General features: G+C 32.3%; 1 protein-coding gene across 2 annotated transcripts in view; it reads right to left on the minus strand.

Moving 5' to 3' along the window:
• Positions 1-22,294, minus strand: part of PCDH10 (protocadherin 10) — a 61,640-nt gene that overhangs the window by 16,582 nt on the left and 22,764 nt on the right. Inside the window, exon 5 of one of the 2 annotated variants that reach the window (XM_070609065.1) lies at positions 4,451-5,072. The exons of the other annotated variant lie outside the window; for it this stretch is intronic. Within the exon in view, the coding sequence (XP_070465166.1) occupies positions 5,053-5,072 (20 nt within the window). The 3' untranslated portion in view covers positions 4,451-5,052. Of the gene's footprint in view, positions 1-4,450; positions 5,073-22,294 lie in introns of those variants that run through there. 2 annotated transcript variants of the gene reach the window in all.

A 22,294-nucleotide genomic window follows, 5' to 3' on the forward strand; every position in this document is an offset into this window, starting at 1 on the left:
TTGGCTGTTTCAGAATGTAAATTTGTGTAAGATTCATTCAGATTATTTCTACATTAAAAAAATTTATACTTTAATTTATATTTTCTCCTTGGTAAATGATACCCATATGAATTTTTTTTTGTTAGGTTTCCATCGACTTTCAATATGAAATAATTTGTTTGCAAAATTTTAGATAAAATGTTTTTTCTTTTATTGCTTGAAGGCACTCATATCTTATGTACAACCTCTGCATTAATCCTTGTGGGCCCTTGGTATTACTACAAATCAAAAGAGTTGAAAAGAAAATATAACATCAGGTGGAAAAATATATATTCAAAATATTCATTGTGGGTATCATGAGAATCATGTGGAACTAAATGCCTACTTTCACAACTATAGATATAGTAAAATCCTTTAAACTTAGCATATGTTGCTTCAAATGAGACTCATTTTTGAACAAATGTTCCCTTAGACTTGTTATATTAAGACTGAAATTACTAGATCAGCATTAGTTGTTTTTAAACTTAGGGCCATATTTTGCTACTGATTTTATTCAAAGCTCCCACAGGCGTCAGTGGAAGATCCATGCATGGAAGAATGGCATAATATGTATCCTAGTTTTATTTATTTCATATGTATACAGCAGTATAAAATAATATATTACATTTACACTCATTTTACTTATGTATTATTATAGCATTCACAGTAACAAACACTATAGTTAAGATTTAAACTCATCTTTTGTTATAATACCCTGTTTTCACTCACAGATAACTGTCTCGAAAATGTATTTAGAGCTGAAATTCCCTGCTTTCTTTCAGCTTAAGGATGTATGGATGTATTGGAAGTCTGAGTTCTATCATTCAGAAACTTTTGAGTCTCATGAAAATGTAATTTTTTTTGCATCGTTAATGCAATATTTTCACGCAACTCAAAAACGTCTGGAGTGTAAAACTTCAAACTAAGCATGTGACAAGTTTTCAAGAAATAAAAACCATTTTTCTAATTTTACAAATACTTAAAAAATAACAGTGGTCAGAAATACATGCATGCACACTAAGGATATTAGAATTGTAGTCATATTATTGCCTGCAATACTCTGGCGGCACCCACCTACCAGCATTCCCGTAGAATGCTATAATCTAAAACCTATGCCAAGTTTTAGAAGAAAAAAAATACTCTACTCAACAGTAGTTTCACAAATTAAGGTATAAGGATTTTGTTTGACCTAGCAGAGGGATAGTCCTTGAAGGGTTAACAATATATAAAATAATTTTACTACTTCGAGGCATAAAAAATATGGAATTTTGTCATTTTCTGTTTTTCCTTGTTAAAAAGGAACATAAAAAGGATGTTAAGTGCAAAGCCTTTACCACTACAAAATTAGAGTTGAAAAAGATAAAGAACCCAAGAAATTACAATATGAAAAATATAAGATTTTCAGAAAAATTATCAAGTATACCAATGTTTTAGGTTTTTTTTTAGTTCCTTGGGTATTAAAAGCACACATAGAAATATAAGGGGGAGAAAAAATACCACAGGTAATGACAAGTAACAGTGCTATTATCAGTCAGTAATGTGAATAATTTTCTTTATCCTGCTTAACATTTGCAACATTCTGAGTAATTATCTTAAAGATGAACTTTACTCCAGTATGTAAGTTTTGGAAGGTAAAATGGTACAATTAATGCACAGTTATTAAAATTTATGAAGAGGACTGTGAGGATTTTTTTCCCTCCTCTTATTGAAGAAGCAGGAGGGTTTCTACATTAAGAAAGATCTGACAGCAATTTATAACACTATTAAGAAATGAGACAAGAGAAAGAGTAATTAAAATATTTAAATCTCTATATAGTACTTAATTTGCAATGTTTGATAAAGGCATTGCATTTAATATCTTCATAAAATAAAATATACATATTTCCCAAGAAAGATGACACACATAATAACACAAACATCATTATATCTGTAAAGTAATTCTGATGTGATATTTAAATACTTGATGTAAAATGATTTCACAAAATTATGTTCACAAGTTAAAACTTAGAATTTTACATGTGGATGAAATATTTCTAAAAATTGTCATTTGACATACCTTTGAAACATTAAGACACTATTTCCACAGGAAAATATTTTGACATTTTCTTACTCTAAAACTAACCATGTTAATAAGGCGTAAATGTCATGATTATTCTTTTCTGAAATAATTTATTGATGAAATACTGTCTACTAATTTAGGTATTATTCTTCTCTGATATGTATAAAATAATGGGATGTTGGATATTAGGATGACTAGATTAAATAGAAAACCTATTCTAAAATTCCTTTGCATACCAATCTAATAAACATTTATTTGGAAACTTTTGTTATTGGTTGGTTTCATTCTTCTATTTTGTAGTCTCCCTCATAGGTAGATAACACATTAGTCAATTTACTAAAATCATAGTCTTACTCTATTGTAACTTCTGATTTATTCTGGATGCAATAGATACTTGATTAATAATCTAACCATTTAGTATTTCATGTTTAAATAATCTTATTGGAAAATGATAACATAAAATTAGATCCTTCAAATTAGATAAAAGTTTTGTTGTTTTTTGTTTTTAAAGATTGCTGATAAAATTCGAGAACTAGTATAACTATATAATTAGTATAACTGGTTACTATGATATATTTTAAAAAACTAACACACAAATATGTGTTATAAGAAGTTGGTTCAAGGGAGATTATATACAGTGATATAAAACATTAATTAAAGAAACTTTATTTAAGTCAAATGAATTACTGTGGCTATTGTATATGAAGTGAGTATGACCTTATTTTCAATGCACTTAATGGGGCAGATGGATGTGTTTTCCCCATAATTTTAAAATGGTGAATGGAAGGTTTTAATTAAAGCAGAGTGATTCAACAAGAAAATCATTTTCCTGTTTAAAAAGCAATTACAACAAACAGACTTTTCTCCCATTAAATTATGTAGGAACACTTCCTTACTAAAACAGTCTATCATTCAAAATATTAAAGTAGTAATGCTGAAAGTTTGAGAAAATTTTACTGTTGCACTTAGTGAATGTATGTGCTTTTTCTTGTCATATATGGTGGGTCAGCTTCATGTATTTTAAAGGGTCCCCAAAAGACTGGAACATTACGCACATTATTTTGATATACAAATAGACTGAGACTGCGATATTGATGTCTAATTTGAAAACAGTAAGTGATATCAAGATATCACTCAAATATACACATCAAAAACCTATGAATGTATGTAAGCATTTTAATGTTAAATCTAGGGAAAATATTCCCATTTAAGTGATGTAAAATTAGGCCAAAAACATTTATGTGTTAAGCTTTAATCTGTTCTTTAATCAGAGAACCAAGTTCAAACTATCATTGGACATAAGATCAGTAAAAAATTAAGGGAAATATTTTAAAATCGATCTGTAATTTGGATTGAGCAAACGTTTAGATGTAACGTTGAGGCTTTTTTACAGGGGAGTTGTGACAATTCCGTTTTTTGCTTAAAAGATGATCTCACATTTTCTGATTTTTCCCTCTCTTAATTGTTTCAAGAAGCAATAAACACCAGTAGGAAAAAAACGGAAAATATGTAAATTAAAGGAAAATGCATCTCATTGAATTTAATAATTAACCTTATTGGCATAAATTAAAAGGCAAGCTTCACCTTCCAAGGCTGACTCATGAAGAATTTTCTCATTGATAAACACTGACTACATTTAAACTATAAAATTTTCACACATAATGTAATACCGAAACAGGAATGTACCATGTTTCTATCTTCAAATTTATTTGATTTGTGTTAAATTTAGAGATCCGTTATATCTTATAGTTATTCTTTACCAGTTCAGATATTTGTATATCTCTATATATTCATATAGAGTTATAAATAGATTTTATATGCATGTGTTATTAGAAGTCACAAAACTATGCAAACGATGTAAAATAAAATTCTGTGTGAGTTATATGATTGAAGACTTCTTAAAATAGTAATCTTCCATTACATATTTTACACCACGAAATGTACAGACACCCAGTGTTTGCTTTTTTTCTAACAACAAATACAGGTGAATTCATAGATTCTTTATAAAAGCTTTAAATGATTCTAAATTCAAAGCCATAGAAATAGAATCGAAATAATGTAGATTGTTAGATATCTTCATAGTACATGTTCAGTGCTCCTCTGATAACATCGACAGCTAGATCTTTGGCATTGAAAATTCAGTATGAGTTATTGACAAAATTTTGTAGCTTTTGTAGCTTCATTTTCTTTCAAACAAGGAAAAACAGGGTTGAATGAGATATGCAAACTGGAAGGAAACTATTAATGATTATTTTCTCCTTAGTTTATCTTTGGGACCCTGAATTACCTTTTACTTTATTGTATGATGTGGACTGTATGAATCCATTTAAAAACCAACTGAGTTGTACCACATTTTAGGAAAATTATATAATATAATATATATATTTTATATTTATTTAGAAGCTTTGAAATAGTACAGTAAACACTTTGCCACACGGTGTATAAACTACAGAATGTCTTTGATATTTTGTGGGTCTTCAGAATACAACATTTTTATAACCCACGGGTGAAAAGAACATAATCACAATCTCTCTTGTAAAGTCGGAATAGTTTGGGGAACACTTGATCACACAAAAATAATATAAAACAGTCAAGTTGAAAACAGTGATATTGCATTTATAATGCACAAATTTCCTTTATCTTATGACTGGCTTCTTGTGGTGAATATAAACATCTAGAGGGCTCAGTGACATTTGGAGAGAGAAAGATATATAGTGCTGTAAACAGGCACACACTGATCGGAGAGGCAAAATCAGTTGCCTAAAGTTTCTACAGTTCTGCACATTTCAACTCATTTCTCAGGCCTGCTGAGAGCAATTAGGTCCTATAATTGGCCATGATGACTCCGCCAGCAATCTAACACTCAGTTACACACAACTAACTGGATGGCCAAGATAATGAAGTTGAAAAGTTGATGCTTTTGTTGGTCGACTTTGTGCAAATCATGCTGCTTCAGGTAAATCCTGTAGAATTGACTAGCATATCCTTTTCCGTGCTGTGAAAAAGAAAAAAAAATACTCTAAGAAAAAGAGCCTGACTTTTGGTGTTTAGAATCGCACATTAATGTAAAAGAAGCAAATACAATGGAAACAAGTTGTATCCCCATTCCAGACCTATCTAGTGTCAAAATATTTCAGCATGACCTTGGTTTCTAATAGTCACAGACTTTCTGTTGTTTGGCTTTCTAAAAATGACAATTTTGACATTTATGCAAATCTGTCTCAAATCGGAAATGTATACTTTATATACCAACCACGAATTATGTGGAAACTAACTTTTTAAATTATCGACAAAAAAATCTCTACTTTGTAATTTACACAAGATCAGAGGATAGAAAACATACGTGGCCTTCACATTTTTAGAAAGGTCTTTAGAATATCAATGAAAACTTGTTATATATTTAATTTAATAAACTCTAAATTACATATATTAAATCTGGTACAGAAAACTGTACCAGAAAGTGTTTACATAGTTAAAAACTTAAAGAATGATTCATATTTATCTCATTTCTTAAATTGTATAAAAACCAGATCTTTTTATGGCCTACAAATTATTTTTTTTAAGTAAATGTATCCCTCCAAAGGAATCGGCTTTCTCATAAAGAGAGTAAAGGCTAAGGGGAGAAAAAGATCATATTGAATTTGTTCCAGTCTTATAAAATGTATTGAATTATGAAGCAGAATGCTCAGATTTAATCATTGAGATTTTATGATTCTAAGTATTTTATTTATTTATAGTGATACAGGATATTTCTTTGCACCCATCCATAATCTTTGTATTATTTGACCATGAGCACAAAGAGAACAGAAACTGCAGCCCCTAAATCAGTATCTGGCATATAATAAACATACAATAAAATTGTGCTGAAAATCAAGATAGTTCAATTGTGATAAAAATCACAATTGTTTGTATATGTATATCTCATTAAAAATGAAAAACTATACTGAATAGCATAACTGACTTGTTTCAATCTGGTGAATTGTTGCTTTTTTTAAATATAAGAACATGCTGATCAGTTCATTTCCTCTCTTATGGTATTTTCACTCATTTCAAAAAGATTATCTAGTTATATATTTTTCCTAATTTATTTTCCCAGATCCTCTCATTTGTTTTTCCTCACAAACTCAGTTTCTCACTAGGCTATCAAGCATTTCTTTATTAGTTCACTTCTTAGCAATCACACATCAATTAAAATGGTAAAAGTGAAGCATCATCATTGACAGAAATTAAAGTGAAAATGAATATATACATGTCCTGTGTAGTAACCAGCACTGAAAGCAATCAAAACACATTTTATTTTATCATATCATATAATATCATGAATTATAAGATAAGTTAGCTACAACACGGGACTACGTGGTAGCTGTTATAACTTACCTGGTCAAAACGGCACAGAGAATATTCTATAAGCAAATAGAAACTTTGTTCTTTTAAAAGATTCAAAACCAATTTTCCTATGCCCTTGAATTCAAATTCCCTGTTTCGTGATAAACTTGAGTATAAATGATTCAAATATATTTTGTGTATACCAATGAGAATTTAAAATTCTTCAGTACATTAGAATAGTCAGCCACCATAGAAATTCGGGTTTAATAAAATGAATTGGAACAAATAATTATATCACCAAATAAGTTATTGTCCAGAATGAGCAATTGTGTGAGTCAAAGGGAACAATATTAATAATTTCACAAGACATAATCTTGTGCTTTCCTGGACAACCAGGAAATATGATCACCCTACAAATAATATTACTTTTTTTGAAATAAGTTGGCGATGTTATTTACAGGTTTAAGTTTTTTTCTTTAAATAGTATAAATCAGAAAATACTGATTTATAGGAAACATTATTCTAGTAGTTCAAGGACAAAACAAACTCAGGAGTGACCTATACTCAACTTACAAGCTAATTCATTATGTGAAAAAAATGAATGTACTGAAAAGCTACATCTTTGTATAAATGCAGAAATTAGTCAAGCTAACACGTTTAAATCAGTAAAATATTTCTAATTAGGTTAAAAGGTTACTTATGGAAAAAGCTATTAGCATGGGTATTCTGCCTTCATCTGATTTAGTCAAAATACAAAAAGAACTTGTGTTATTAAAATGGTTCATGGTTATAAGAACACAGATATTTAGCACAATATACTCAATATCTTCAATATAAAGATAAGGTTAAAAGGCATATTTTAATTACTGGGTTACATGTGTGTTGCGCTTTTACTTAAAGTGCTCTTATTCCAGTAGTTGTCTGGAAAATACAACTGCCTTTTATTAAATTTACCTCCTCCTACTTATTTGCTAATTCAAGATTTCAAATCTGAATAGGACAAGTATAAGAGCTGAGGTTGAAGGTCAACTAAATGAGAATGGGGAGGGAAGACGTCCTCCATTTCAGAAGCTAATTTCCCAAATGTAAAGTACTGCAAGACAAACAAAAAAATGAAATATTATATTACTAAGGTTTTAGTTCACATACATTTTTTTCCAAGGCTTTTAGGAAGCGAGTTTGACTACTGAATAATCATTATTCTTTGGGGGCTGTATGGGTTAATGTTGGACAAGTAGCACACAAATATTATTTTAAAAAAATCAATGTTATTACATTTTAGAGTCAGTGCCAAGGACAGTTCTTGTTCAGTATTAACTATTATGGCTAGGCATTTGCTGAAGCATTTCAGGCTAGAAGAATGGGTCAAATTCATCGGATCTCTATGCTCTCTGATATATTCTATATATGTTTTGGAATTATCAAAGCATGCTTCAAGAGTTTCTGCTTTTTCTTTTCATTTCACAAAAGCATTTCTTTCCCTCACTATTCATCAATATACGTAGGAAATGGGTCACTTGAAATGGATGAAAGATTTTGTTTTGTATCTAATCAAATGTAATAGGAAAAGGACTGTTAGTATTCCTTTTAACCTCTATTTTTTCATTCACTGCATTTATTCTTCATAGTGAGTCACAGAAATGTTACGTTTAAGACATTGTCTTACTGTCTGAACTGCAGATGAAAAATCATTCTTAATGGAAAAGAGATATTCAAATATCTATCTTCTTATAATCTAGTATATATATATATGTATGCATATATTTAACATATATATGTATGTATATATTTAGCATATTTATAGTTTTTTGTGAAAGTTTCGTGATGCATACTTTTCATTGTCTTGTGGAATCTTGTTATTGCCTTTGATAATTTGTAAAGTATGATTTTAAACTTGGGACATTTAAAAATTCTGATTAATGACTTAAGAAGAATGACTGCAAACGTGTTTGGCAAAAATAACTACAAAAATATCAGTACTGATCTCCTATTTACACCATGTATAATAGTATAATAATAGCCTGGAGAAAAACAATTTTGTATAATATACTAAAATGACAATTTAATAATTTGAATACTCACATTCTTATACTTGCATAGCAGAAAGCAAAACATCCTTTATACTTTATGAGAGTATCAACCACAGAAGCTAAAGCAATAAATCAAGCTTGTGAGGTGATCTAATCTACTTCTGCGACTGCAAGAGAGAACAGCCTTCAAACATCCCTGATGACTGAGACGCCACTGCAGTGAAAAACTTCCAGAGGCTGAGATCAGTAACCTACTCCAGAGCGCATTCCGATGTTTAATGAGCTCACAGTCAGGGCGCTTCTCTATATATCAAGAGGATCTAGCACACAAGAGTTTAAGCCCATTACCCCTTGTAGAAGTCAGAGGCACCTGTTCTCTGTTCCTCGTGTAAAAGCATGTTATAAACGGAAAGATCGTTTAAAAGCAAGCCTCCATTAGAGATCTGTCTAGTTGAATAATCAGTTCTTTTAAAACTTTCCTCTGTCTTACTCTTGAACCATTTTTGAGGATTCTCTTTGAAAATCTCTCTAAAGAATTTTCTTTTTCTGTTTAACCCCAAAGTCCAGAAATGAGCACAGCAGTGTTAACTATTAAAAGTTGGTCACTGCTTGACTTGTCTTTTATCTTCTCACTTGAACATGGGTATATTTGCTTTTATTTATTTATTTTGTGCTGAGGAAGATTCGCCCTGAGCTGATATCTGTTGCCAATCTTCCTCTATTTTGCATGTGAGCCGCCATCACAGCAAGTCAATGATAGACAACTGCTGTAGATCCACACCAGGGAACTGAATCCAGGCCGCCAAAGTGGAGTGCGCTGAACCCAACCCCTAGGCCACTGGGGCTGGCCTGCTTTCATTTTTAAAAATATAGTTGTACATTGTTCACATTGTAATTGATTTCCTCCTCACAAAAAATTACAAAAAAGATTCTAAATTAAAAAACATATATATATATAAAGTGAAAAACTGATTACCTCCTATATGTTATTATAAATTATATAAAGACTGAAAGCCTTCTGTTAGTATAATAGATATTGTCTTTCTGTCCAATAATAATAGCTTAGTGCAGCATAAACTTGAGTTCCTATATTTATTTCACAATATTCACACCATCCTCATGCTAAATTTCCTTTTATCTTTCATCAAACAGGATGCCTTTTTATTCTAGCTTGACAGAGACAAGGAATTACAGAATATATCTAGAAAACAAGAGTTCATTTAGAGGAGGTGGTTCCTATATATAAACTTGATTAATCTTTTAGAAAGGAAACTCTGTGAAATAAATGACTCAAACAATCCTTCAGACCATTCATGTAAGAAATATGTTAAAGCCACGTGTTTGTTTTTAGTTTAGTCTATACGTGTATGCAATGCTTACAACATAATTTGCAGTTAATAAATGTTTATTAAATTTAAAGTTAAATCTATGGGTTTTTAAAGAGATAAACCAGCGAGTGAAGTTTTGTGGAATAGAAATGTGCATCAGTGAATGAGGAAAATGGATCATTTCTAAGTGAGGAGAGAAGCGTGTTGAGCATAACATTCTCTCCGTAGAAATTCTAGCTCTAGCAACTCTGTCACCCTTAAATTGTCACCCTGTCGCCTAAGAATCTAATGCTATCAATACTGCTATATTTTTCCTGTGATAGAGACTATACTGATTTTAGGCTGTGGATTAAAAATGAATTGGGCCTCATTTTCTCACTAAGAATGGTGTGTACAAAGAAGGAATTTACTGGATAAGCTGGAAGGTACCCTAGAGATCAAGTAGAGTTGATGTACTGTGCAAAGCCCTGAATTTACTAACAGTGAAAATTTCAGAATTTAGTACTGCTCAGTGTTTATTTTTAAACTAAATTTTATTATTAAGTAAAAGACTTAGCCGTGAAAACACGGGCTTCTACTTGTCCACAAGTACAGTCCACAAGTGTGACAGTACACCAATATACTCACGTAGCTTTATATGAGAAAGTAAGTCTCCTGAAACATCGTGGGTTCCTTCTAGATAGAGGATCCATAGGCTTTTAGAAATTTCTATATACCTGCGCGTGCTTGTGTGTATGTGTAATTTAGAACCACCATCTACAAAGGCGACAGTACATTTACAACTGGTTCCCCAGGAAATATCTATTTTGTGGGTTAGTGTAATCATGCCAAATACCACTAACATTTATAACAGGGTAGATGTAATTATAGTAATGCAATTTTGTTCAGTTTAAAAATCTTTATCACTAATTAATTGTATTAATTAATAGTGCTTTGAACTCAATGACAAAAACCACTGATAGTGTATCATTAGATCCCTTCATCAGAGAATATACTTGGATTCTTACCATCTTCTGAATTGATTTCAGCAAGATATCTAAACACACACAGTAATCATGTATAACTTTTCTATCTAGACACAAGAATTTTCAGTATTTTTAAATATCTTTTTTTTAAACACCAGAAATACTAAAATTTTAAATTAAAATACTTGTAAAAAAAAAACCCTACTATGACAATGTGCTTACATAGAATTTTATATATTAGGGGGATTATTCCAAATTTATCTAGAAATGTCGACAATTACGCCTTGGAAGCTTAACAAATTTGGCCATTATACTAAGCTCCCTCTGGTAAACAAACCTCCTTGCTTCATTGGTGTCTTAAAATCAAGTTTGGAGACTGAATTATTTTTCAAATGCTCCGACTTTACATTGGCATATATTTAGGGAATGGAATCCTAACATATATTGCTTTCCATGTTTATAAGAGTAAAATTTTTTCTGGAATTCTTTACACTAATCCACTAAAATATAGAAACTGTGATTTGTTCCAGAACTATTTGAAAATCACATTCTGTACACTGGCAATAAAGAAGTACTCTTGAAATTTCTTTTGAAGACAATCCACTCAGTTATATCTTACTTTAATAATGATAAAGGATACTCTAATTTGTTAGACAAATACTCTTATTTCGTGCGTCTGAAACTTTAACAAGATATCCATATGTTCCTTTAAAGAATAAATGATTCTCTTTTGTTTTCTTTGAGAATTATGAAGCTGATAATATTTACTGACATTTAGATACTCATATTTCAAGTAGTTTCCTTCAAAACAACATTATAAGGAGATTAAATTAGTTACTTCCCTGTAAGGTTGAAATTAGCATTAATTTTCAAAGCAGAAGGTGGAAAATGCTTGGATGCAATTGGTTATTCCTATAAGTATAGGGTTGTTATGCGTGTATGGACCTATTTGCAACAAACAATATCATTGCATTACAATATTGGACCAACTACCAGCGATGTACACAACTTCACCATTTATATGAAAACCAAGCATAAATTCCAGCAACAAAAGATGAGAAAAACTTAAGAATGAATACATAAGAACTTCATTTGACAAATATATAGCCACATATCTAATTCATTAACCACTAACAGCCTACTTAAACAGGGATAAGATTTCAAAATAATTTAATTAAAGCCTTCGATATTTAAGCCATGAATATAAGTGGAAAATTTGCTGGGTTTGTAAATAAAATACTTATAACATAATTTATACAAGTTTATGTTCAAAAAAAGACACACACAACACATGCGACTTAGAAACTGTGTGTGAAAGTAAGGCTGTTTATTTAAGCTACTTGATCTGATTTCCCCTCACACAACTCCGTTGCTTCTATGTCAAATCACACAGCACATGAAAAACAAGAATTGCAGGCTTAGAGGGGAGTTAAAATGCTAACATATTGAAAACTGGAAGCTGACCACTGTTTTTCTGTTTCCAGAAAAACACCCCCAGACTAAAGCAGGTTAGGAACACCAAGGCCGTAGCATTCAATAATCCCTTGAGCAGGGCTGCCAGATAATATACCTGGGGCCCAGTTACATTTGAATTTCGGATCAACGATGGATAATTTGTTAGTATACATACGCCCCATGCAATATTTGAGTGTGAACTATTTTGTTTGTTAAACTCGGCAACCCTGTCCTCAAGGCATCTGCTTCATGATACCGCAGATGCCACTAGTTACCACCGAGGCCAATGTTACACTGGGTTTTCTAGGAAAATGTTGCACCACATTTTCTAATTATTTCGTAACTCTGTAGTTCATGTGACAAATTTTACACATATTTCCATCTGAAATGATTTAAAATTAAGATGTCAGAATTCACAAGGAGATAAATAAATAAAATTCAGTTATCTAAAACATAAATTCATATGTACTAAAATATAAATTCATATTTACTTTAGACTTTGGGTTTGATTAGGGTTCATCTTAATTACTGCAAATATTTAATCACATAGTAAAGTAAGTAAAAATAAAAGTATATTGTACATTACTGTTTATGAGAAGTATCACAATAAATCCCCAAAATTTCTAATTTTAAATAACCTTTGTTTGGGCCAGTAAAAGATGCTGGTTAAACAGTATTGGCAATGTATATTTATATGTAAAATATCTATATCATTATTAAAATATAACAAATGTACAAACCTATCTACATACTTCATAAGCTATTGCAAAAAAAATCAAAATTTTGTATCATTATTAAGAAAAGCATTGGTGATACACAGTAGTTGCCACAATGCCATAAAAAGACACACAATATCTAAGAAAAAAATCTGAAAATAACTTATTCAATAATGATGATGAGTAAAAATACCACAGAATTAAACACTGTTACACGAAAACCCCAGAACCGTAAAGGAAAGTCAGATAAATTGCCTCTAGTGTATTACCGTGTATTATTAACAACCTCCTGCCCCTAATCATATATCTACAATGGATCCTCCTTTATGTTCAGGTTTAAGATTATCTTATATTTACTTAATGTTTACGTATGTGTTTGTAAATTATATGTGACAGACAAATGCAAAGAAATAGATTAGTAAAATTAGCAGTTGGTGATGATGAAACATGAGGTGTAAGGAGAAAACAAAAGAGAAAGTGGTCAATCAGAAAAAAGAATAAAAGAACTAGAATAGTTAAGGCTAGAATAAAAAGGACGTGAAAAGCACAAAAGGTTGAAAGATGACGAAATCCTGGGGAGAACATGTTAGGAGCGGAAATGGAAAGATTTTGTGGAGTTATTTGTTTTGACATTCAGTATATCAATTTACATAAGTCGAGAAGATACCTAGATAACCAAAAACGAAAATGCATGTGCTTCCTTGGTTTCAGGATGTTTCATTTACTGATTCATTGATGTTGTCTTTAAGCATTTATGGGTGTTTACTTTGCTCCAGACAAAGTTCTGGGTCTTGAGACTCTAAAATGAATACACATGGATTCTTCTAAAAGATTTAAGAGTCCAATAGGCAAACAATTGTTTTACAAGATGTTTTAAAAAGAGTAATCATGTATAAAAATCTATAAGAAGTTACAAGAAGAACGTCTATATCTCTTTGTCTGGGAAAGCTTCTCACTAAATGTAAAATGAGTTGAATCGATTGACGAGTAAGAGAAGGCCAAGCAGATGTGGTGAGGAGTGGTTCTGTAGATGAGGGAGCATTCCAGAGGGAAAATGGAATATGTCAAAGTACAAGGACCTGGGAAAACTGGTGGATCAAGAAACTGACAAGCGCTGAATGACACAAAGAAAAAAATGTAGGCAGGGTTTAAATACAAAAAATTTTTATAGCTGGTAAAAATGTGAACGTAGGGATTGGTTCTGTGGCCAAATGGTTAAAGTTACACACGTTCTGCTTCAGAGGCCCAGGGTTTGCCGGTTCGGATCCCAGATGCAGACCTGCTCCACTCATCAGCCATGCTGCGGCAGCATCCCATACACAAAGTAGAGGAAGATTGGCACAGATGTTAGCTTAGGGCTAATCTTCCTCACAAAAAATGTGAACTTTCTTGTGACTGCAACAGAGAGCTTCTCAAAATTTTTAAAAAATTTAAAAAATATGGAAGTCAAATGTCTATAAATATAAATAAATAATTATTTGACAGTAGAAGCCAGTTGGAAAAGTAGAGACATCTTCATTAAATTTGGTGAGCTAGCCAGAAAAGACTGTGATGGGGGAACACAGAAGAAAGGAGCCACGTGTCTCCTCACAGAGCCCAGTTGAGGTTCCAGGGTTTATACTTTACATATCTGGAAAGAGTTTGCATTCCATCACCCTAAATCATCCAAATGTCACAAAACGTTTTGAGGTCAAAATGACTGCCTGGGTGCTTTGTGGCTGATAAGTCAATTCTAAGGGTAATTGTGAAAGAAAAAACGTGGTGGAATGAGCTGCTCGAAGAAGTGATGCTATCCCACCATCTCAAGTCTCAGGTAACATTAGCAGCAATAAAAGCTAGGAACCTATAAAAAAGCAGGGGACATTTTTTCCACAAATTTTAACAAGGAAAAAAATAAGGCAGATAATGATTACAGACTAATAGTAAATTCACTTTATAACTGAGACTGAATTTTTTTTAATAAAATATTGCTTCTAGATTTTTTCTATCATAGAGAGACTCACAAGTATATTTCACCCTAGGACCATCTGGTCTGCAATTCACAGAAGGAGTAAAGACACAGGGATGATTTTAATTACGGCGTTTAAAATAACGTATTTTAAGTGATTAAAGGTCGCATACGTTTGATCAAATCTTTCCTATCCAAAAGTAACCCCTGCTATATCTCAATCTTCTAGTATTTTCAGTTATCATCTTTCCTGGGATCTACTTTTCACTTCCAAAAATTAAATTTAAAAAATGGAACTACACTTGTTTTTTACACTGTCTCACAATTAATTTCAATAATTCAATTATTAATTGTGAGAGTGTAAAAAATCCTGCATTTTTGATATACACATCAGACATAACTTTTCATCTAACTATTTCCTTTTTACCGAAACAGACTTTGAGGGTGTTCCTAATTGGTTATCAATTTTCTAATCAAAATCGACTCCCTCCCAGCTCATGAGGTTTATTATTATTAACAGTAGTGCTAGCAGTATTGAGGATGCAATCTCCTCCCAATTATCCAGTCTCAAGACTTGAGAACCATCCTTGATAACTACTTTCTTTACCTTTCATTGCTACTTTTAGGATTCTAATACTATAAATTGTTTTTCAAAATTTTTCTAATAGTAATCCCGTCATTTTCATTCTCCACCAGGCCCTTGTGGCCACAAAACTTGACAATCTGCTAGTAAAACAAAACCAAAAACCCCACGCCGGACAAAAACTCCTTACTGACTTCTTTCTGAATAGTGTCCGGTTTCTTAAGCCTGAGATTCAAGTAGGGAACTGGTTACCAACACTTACTCTAGAATCAGATGGTCTCAAATAGAAAGCCTGGCTCTCTTTCATCAGCCATGAGACCATGGGCAAGTTACTGGACATCCCTTTTTCTTAATTTTATAATCTGTAAAATGGAGACAGCAAGAATGCTTGTTTCATTTGGTTATTGTAAGATTTAAAGGGAAAAATACCTGCAAAGTTCTTAGAGTAGTGGCAGGCTCATAAATTCTTAACAATTGTTAGCTACTATCACTATTGGTATTATCATTCAAAACATGTCTTAATTGATCCAAAACATTGCTTTCAAAGTTTAACTTCCAATATTTCCCCTGGATTTATCTTATAGATTTGGCAACCTAGAATATTCACTTCTTCATATTTATTTGCTAATTCTGCACTTTTGTTCATGCAATTCTGGACTCCTAGAAGGCCATTTTTCTCTGTCAGCTAAAATCATGCAGACGGTGCTCCAATATTGGCCCCAAAGCAGAGTTCTCTGAATCCTTCCTTGATTACCCTCTAACGAATCTTTCCAAAAATAGCCAAAGACATTTTATTCTAATCAACTAAACATCTCCTTCATCTGTTAATGAGAGAAGAAACTAAAAACAAGGTGGAATCATTGAAGAACAGTGCAGTCTGAGAAGAGAGAAAATGCTTAATTGCTGTTGACGTTGCAATTTCATTCACAGATATGATAAACGAAAAACCAATTAAATCTGTTTTAAAATTTCATTTCTTCCATAGTTGGGAAACAGCAGTATTAAATAGAATAGATTTCACCATTTTATAAAAAATGAGAAATTTTTGCTTTCAAATGAGACATGTGCATACAGAGAAATAAGAGTATATGATGTTGAAATGCAATTTGGGCACTGGAACCTAGTGGTTTGGACTACTGTCTATTGTTATTCAGGAAAAAGTGATGTGGAAGGCAGAAGACAGAAAACACACAGAATCATAAAGTCATGATAATGACACAGCGAGCCCAATGAATAAACCATAAAAAGAAAGTAAAGTTTGGGCAGTTTGGGGGCATTTCTCAAATGGGCTTGTGACATCATTTGCTAGTTCTGTCTGACTCTGAAAGCCAAAGGTACAAAAATATAAATATAAGGCTGACTGAGAGAATCAGGTTTATCAGATAAGAGGATTTTAGTGAAGAAAAAGGAGGCAAGAAAATCTTTGGGCTTCTGTGTACTCAAATACTGATTTATAGCAGACATAGATATCTTTGGTATATCTTATAGAAAGACCCAATTTTCCACACTGACAGACAGTTTTCGTTTATTGTGTGTGATGATATTAGGCCTCTGTGTCTCTCACACAGGGCTATAAGAACAGTTACACTATCCTGTCTAAGGCCAGAATTCACCCTATGGGCCAGCACAATTGTCAAAATGTAGATTAAGTCAAATTGGATATGGACATTGATTTGTATCACTTTTTAAAAAATCTGGCCTAAACAAATATAAATTCTTTATTTTCCTCCAATCACCAAATACAATATGCTGCTTCCCATACTGAAACAAAAATCTGTTGTTTCAAAAGAGTATTCTTTGTCAGATTATTTTTACTGCTTGTTGTACCTAATCAAGTATCTCTACTCCTTATAAACGCACAAGTTAAATAAAATCATGAGAATGTGAAATTTTAAAAGTTATAATCATGCTTCGTGACTAACATCAGAAAACAAATATAACTTAGTTTTTGCTAGGCATTATACCTTTAGTTCTATTCTATCCATTCCATTGGTTTCGCAAAAGAAAGGGAAAAAAGGGATACTGTATATTTAAAACATATGTATTATGTGAAAGAATAGAGACTGCAGATGTAAAATAGTGATATATCGCGAAAAGAACATTTGGAGTCTGATTTTTCTCTGGAAGTAAAAGAAAGCATAATTAGTTCTATTTAAGCCCGGAATTTTAATTTTCTCCATACTCAGGCTGATGTCATTGTTCCAATTTTAACTGAATATATGGTTGCCTTGAACACTTAATGAGTGCTTCCTTTGGGCCAGGCACTCACTGTTTTAACTACGTTAAATAATTTAATCTCCGCAATGAGCTTTTGAGGATCTATGGCACAGATGAGGAAAATGAGTTATAGGAAAGTTAAAGAAATTACAGAGGTTACGAAGTCAGTAACCGGCTGGATCTATATACGAACCCTGGCAGATTGGTCGCATAACCGGAGCTCTCAAGTACGCCACTTCTCTGATGTGAGGATGGGTATAAAGACCCAGTCTTTATATCTATGTGGGGGAGGGCAACAGGGGTAAAAGGGCACATGTGTACGGTGACAGATGGTAATTAGACTTTGGGTGGTGAACATGATTTAGTCTACGCAGAAGTCAAAATATAATGACGTACACTTGAAATTTATGTAATGTTATAAACCAAAGAAAAAAAAAAGACCCACTCTCATAATTCCACGGCAAGCTATGAGTCCAAAGGAAGTGCATGCATACTTTGAGAGTAAAATTAGAAAATGATATCTTCTGAAATTCAAAGTTCCAATTTATCATAAACTCTAAATGGATAAAATTAGCGATGCTTAGAAAAATCTATCCCGAAAACAATAAAACTAGAGTATTTTTCAAGTGTTTACTAAAGACGCCACAATCCAACTGGGTGAGCAAGTTGTGCTTCACGTACACTGTAAAAGAAGTTGAACACTTTTCCCTGGTCCTGTAATCTGTCTGAAGTTGGTTTATTAACTTTCTTCAAAATTGTCTCAAAGGAGGGTTGTTGGTTTGCATGACGTATTGGGGGTGGGTATCAATAATTTAAAAGGCTTTTCTGTGTTTCTAGGAGGGCCCAGAGCGGGTGACATTAAGATGACCTGATCTGAATATGTTGATCTGTGCAGGAGGCAGAGTAGCCTTATACGAAATGAGGGTGCATGAGGCTCTCTGTGTTATCACTAACACTGACGTTGATCTGATGCCCTTTACGTCCTCAACCAGAGTTCTCAAAGTATTTCTATTTTTCCCCCTAGATATCACTCAGAGGTATTTCAATTGATTCAGTTACTACATTCATGTTTTAAATTAAGATATTGATCTTATTTTCACATCAGTCGGTGAGGAGCTCATAAGCCATAATCATTTTCCTATAGAGCAGGCCTTGAGAACATTTATATAATTGAGTTCAGGAGCCAACAAACCTGAAGACCTCTGTGCCTGGAAGCTTTTAAGGGCTTTTCAGTAAGTTTTCTTGAATGTGGGTCACACTGCTTTTGTCAGTAGGTTGGGAAGAATTGCCTAAAGCAGCTACTTAAAAACGTTGTTATGGTTCTAAACTGCCATGGCACTGCTTTACAATAAATAACAGTATTACAATTAATAAGAACTATTGACATCTCTCTGAAATTAGAAAGGAATGGAAATGTGAAAAACTTTAAAAGATTTTAAAAAGGACATAGATTTAAAATTAACTTCAAAGCAATGTAGTATGCCATTTGCAAACTACGTTAAATATTTTCATTTAAAAGGAAGGCAGTATTCCCCCATATTAGATATATTAGCACACTTTTATAAGCATTATGAAAACATAATTTCTACGAAGACTTCCTGCAAAGCAAGCAATTTAAGTTCTCAAGGATTGTTTCTAGCTCTCAAGCTCAATTTTAATTGTGAGAGATGAAAATTACATTATTCAATGTCAAGTATTTCCTAAAAATAATTCTAGTGTAAGCCTGAATTTTTGAAAAACTACCTTTCCCAGTAGTTTCAATGAGTCAATATTTTGTTGTTATAATTTGAGAAATAATTATCTGTACACCATTTCATGACATAATTAAAAAATATAGATTTCCCAAATCTTTAGCTTAATTCAAGTGCATAGGAGTTAGAATTCACTTCAATCAACAAAAGACTTTTCTACATTGTCTAATATTAAGCAACCCCTTTGCCTATATATGATTAAGTATATTTATATAATTACAAAATATTCATATAGCTAATTCTAAAGTTATTTTTCTATAGCCTGAGATTCTTAGGGCTTATTTCATGACCTTTGATTGATGAGAATAACTATCACCTTGTAACATTGGTTGTGTATATATAAAATTGGTGCCTTGTTTTGTCTTATTTCACGTTCTCATGCCTATGAAACAAGCACTCAGAAGTAGCTACTACTATTATTAAATTTAACATTAATGTTTAGCTAACTTACAATTCCCCATTTGATATTTTTCCCTTTCATTTTATTTTTTGTGTGATTAATTCATGCTTCCACATTACCAAGCTAACACTACATTTTAATTTACTTTCCAAAATATCTACCCAAAATATAATGATTATATACAGCCTGCTTATCATATCTTCTAAAATAACTAAGAAGCCATGTATTACTATTAGATTTAAGGGGAGTAGGCAACTTGACCTTGAATCATTAATAATAGATGTCTCGTTTTTATATGATTGTAAGCCATTTCACAGTAACTGACACCAAGGAATTTCCTTAAAATTCAGCAGAAGATAACGTCATATCAAAAGTGGAAAACTCTTATTATATAAGAAACAAGCCAACTTAGTAAAGGAAGGATTCAACATTTGACAAGATAAGATATTTAAAATCTATAGTCATCTGTCTTCCTTTTATAAATTATAACTATATATTATATGAAGTCTTAAACCTTAAAGTATGAAGCATACTTTTAATAGACACAATTGTGTTATTTACTGAACATACATATAAAATATATTAGACATTTTCATACTCAGCTTCTGCAATCTACACATCTCCCCAAATTTTCTTCTAAAACTGTGATTTCAAAATTCAAAAGTAAGAGAGCTAAGATGTCATCCACATAAGAAAAGGAAGTGAAAGAAATAGATAAAAACTCAGGCTTTCTCAATTGCTTTTCCTTGACTCTCCAGTAACACTGAGCCTCATCCTCTTCACTCCTTACCAGCCCCAGTGTTGGGAAAGGCATTCTGTAGGCAGTGCATCATGGGGATAGAAAGTGCTATTTCCCCAAATCACAGTTGGCATATGCATACGTCTGCAGTTTGTAAAGCTTTCTAGGTAAAGTGTTTCAGGAGCAAATACCAATGTCAGGGTCAGGATATTTCCCATAGTGTGTAATTTAAATCTCCCAGGATGCAATATAGATCCATTTTCTCTTTTCTGCTCTCAATAAAGAAAGATTAACTGATTGCTATCTTATCTGTGTAGTATTTGTTTAAACACTTAACATTTGTTATATCACCTCTCCCCTTTCTTCTCAATTCACAGCCCCTCAATCCTTTAAAACTCTCCTAAGATATGCTATTTTCCAAAATGTTAACCTCTAAAATTTACTCAGAGTCTCCTTTAAGCATGATAGTGTCCAATTGGCCACAATCCTCTAATCTAGCCTCAGGGAAGTGTGAAATGCAGACAGTTCAATTTTTTCTACTCTCTGGTTGTAATATAGTATTCAAATCAATTCATTTAAACATTTTTCCTATGAAACACCACTAAATTAATAGAATATTATGTTTCAATCAATAAGAAAGCTATAAGGACAAGTATCAGGCATTTTGAAAGACTAGACATGATGAGAACTCCAAAGATAGTAAGAGAAATCATATCCAAGGAGAACACATCTAACTAAATTGTCTTTTTAGCTTATGCACTGGTATATTGTAGGCTATGCTGATTGCCTTCCCTATATTATCAAAGAGAATAGCTGGCTATTATATTTTAGTGAAACCCAAACATTTTATACTATTTCATTTATTCAAATTATATAAATTTAAAACCTGGAAAAATTGATCTTTCGTTAGAGGCCAGCACAGTGGTAATCCCTGGGGTAGTAACAACTGGAAGGAAACAGAATCCTGAACTTTTTGAGATACTGGTGATGTTTTGGCTACTGGACACAGTGCCTAGTTAATGTTGTCATCACTAATTACACAGGTGTGTCTATTTTGTGAAAACCTCTTGAGATATGCATTTGTGATTTTTGTATTTTTCTATATGCATATTATACTTTAGTAAAAAGTTTAAAAATAAAAAATAAAAATGGGTTGCTATCTATAAACCTCAATTAATCATGAATCAAATGAATTGTAAATAATATTTATGAGAAAATTATGGAAATTTGAACAATAACTAGACAATAAATGATAGGGAAATTCTTTTAGGAGAAACACCATTCTTGCGATTATGTTAAAAAATATGCTTCATCTTTCTTTCTTTCTTCCTTCCTTTCTTCCTTCCTTTCTTTCTTTCTTTCTTCTTTTGTGGTGAGGAAGATTTGCCCTGAGCTAACATCTGTTGCCAGTCTTTCTCTTTTTGCTTGAGGAAGATTGTTGCTGAGCTAACATCTCTGCCAATCTTCCTCTATTTTGTATGTGGGATGCTGCCACAGTATGGCTAGATAAGTGGTGTATAGGTCTGCACCCAGGATCTGAACCTGCAAACCCCAGGCCATTGAAGCAGAGCACATGAACTTAACCACTACACCACCAGGCAGGCTCCAAAATATACTTACTTTATCGTTAATAAACATATCCTGAAACATTAATGGATTAAACAGTAGGATCTCTGGATTTGCTTTAAAAATCTGAGCAGAGGGCATGTGTTGGCATTTGGATGGAACAAATTTGGCCAAGAATAGGCCAAAGAACACG

This window comes from Equus przewalskii, chromosome 2 (assembly GCF_037783145.1).
Source record: "Equus przewalskii isolate Varuska chromosome 2, EquPr2, whole genome shotgun sequence".
Taxonomy (NCBI): Eukaryota; Metazoa; Chordata; class Mammalia; order Perissodactyla; family Equidae; genus Equus; species Equus przewalskii.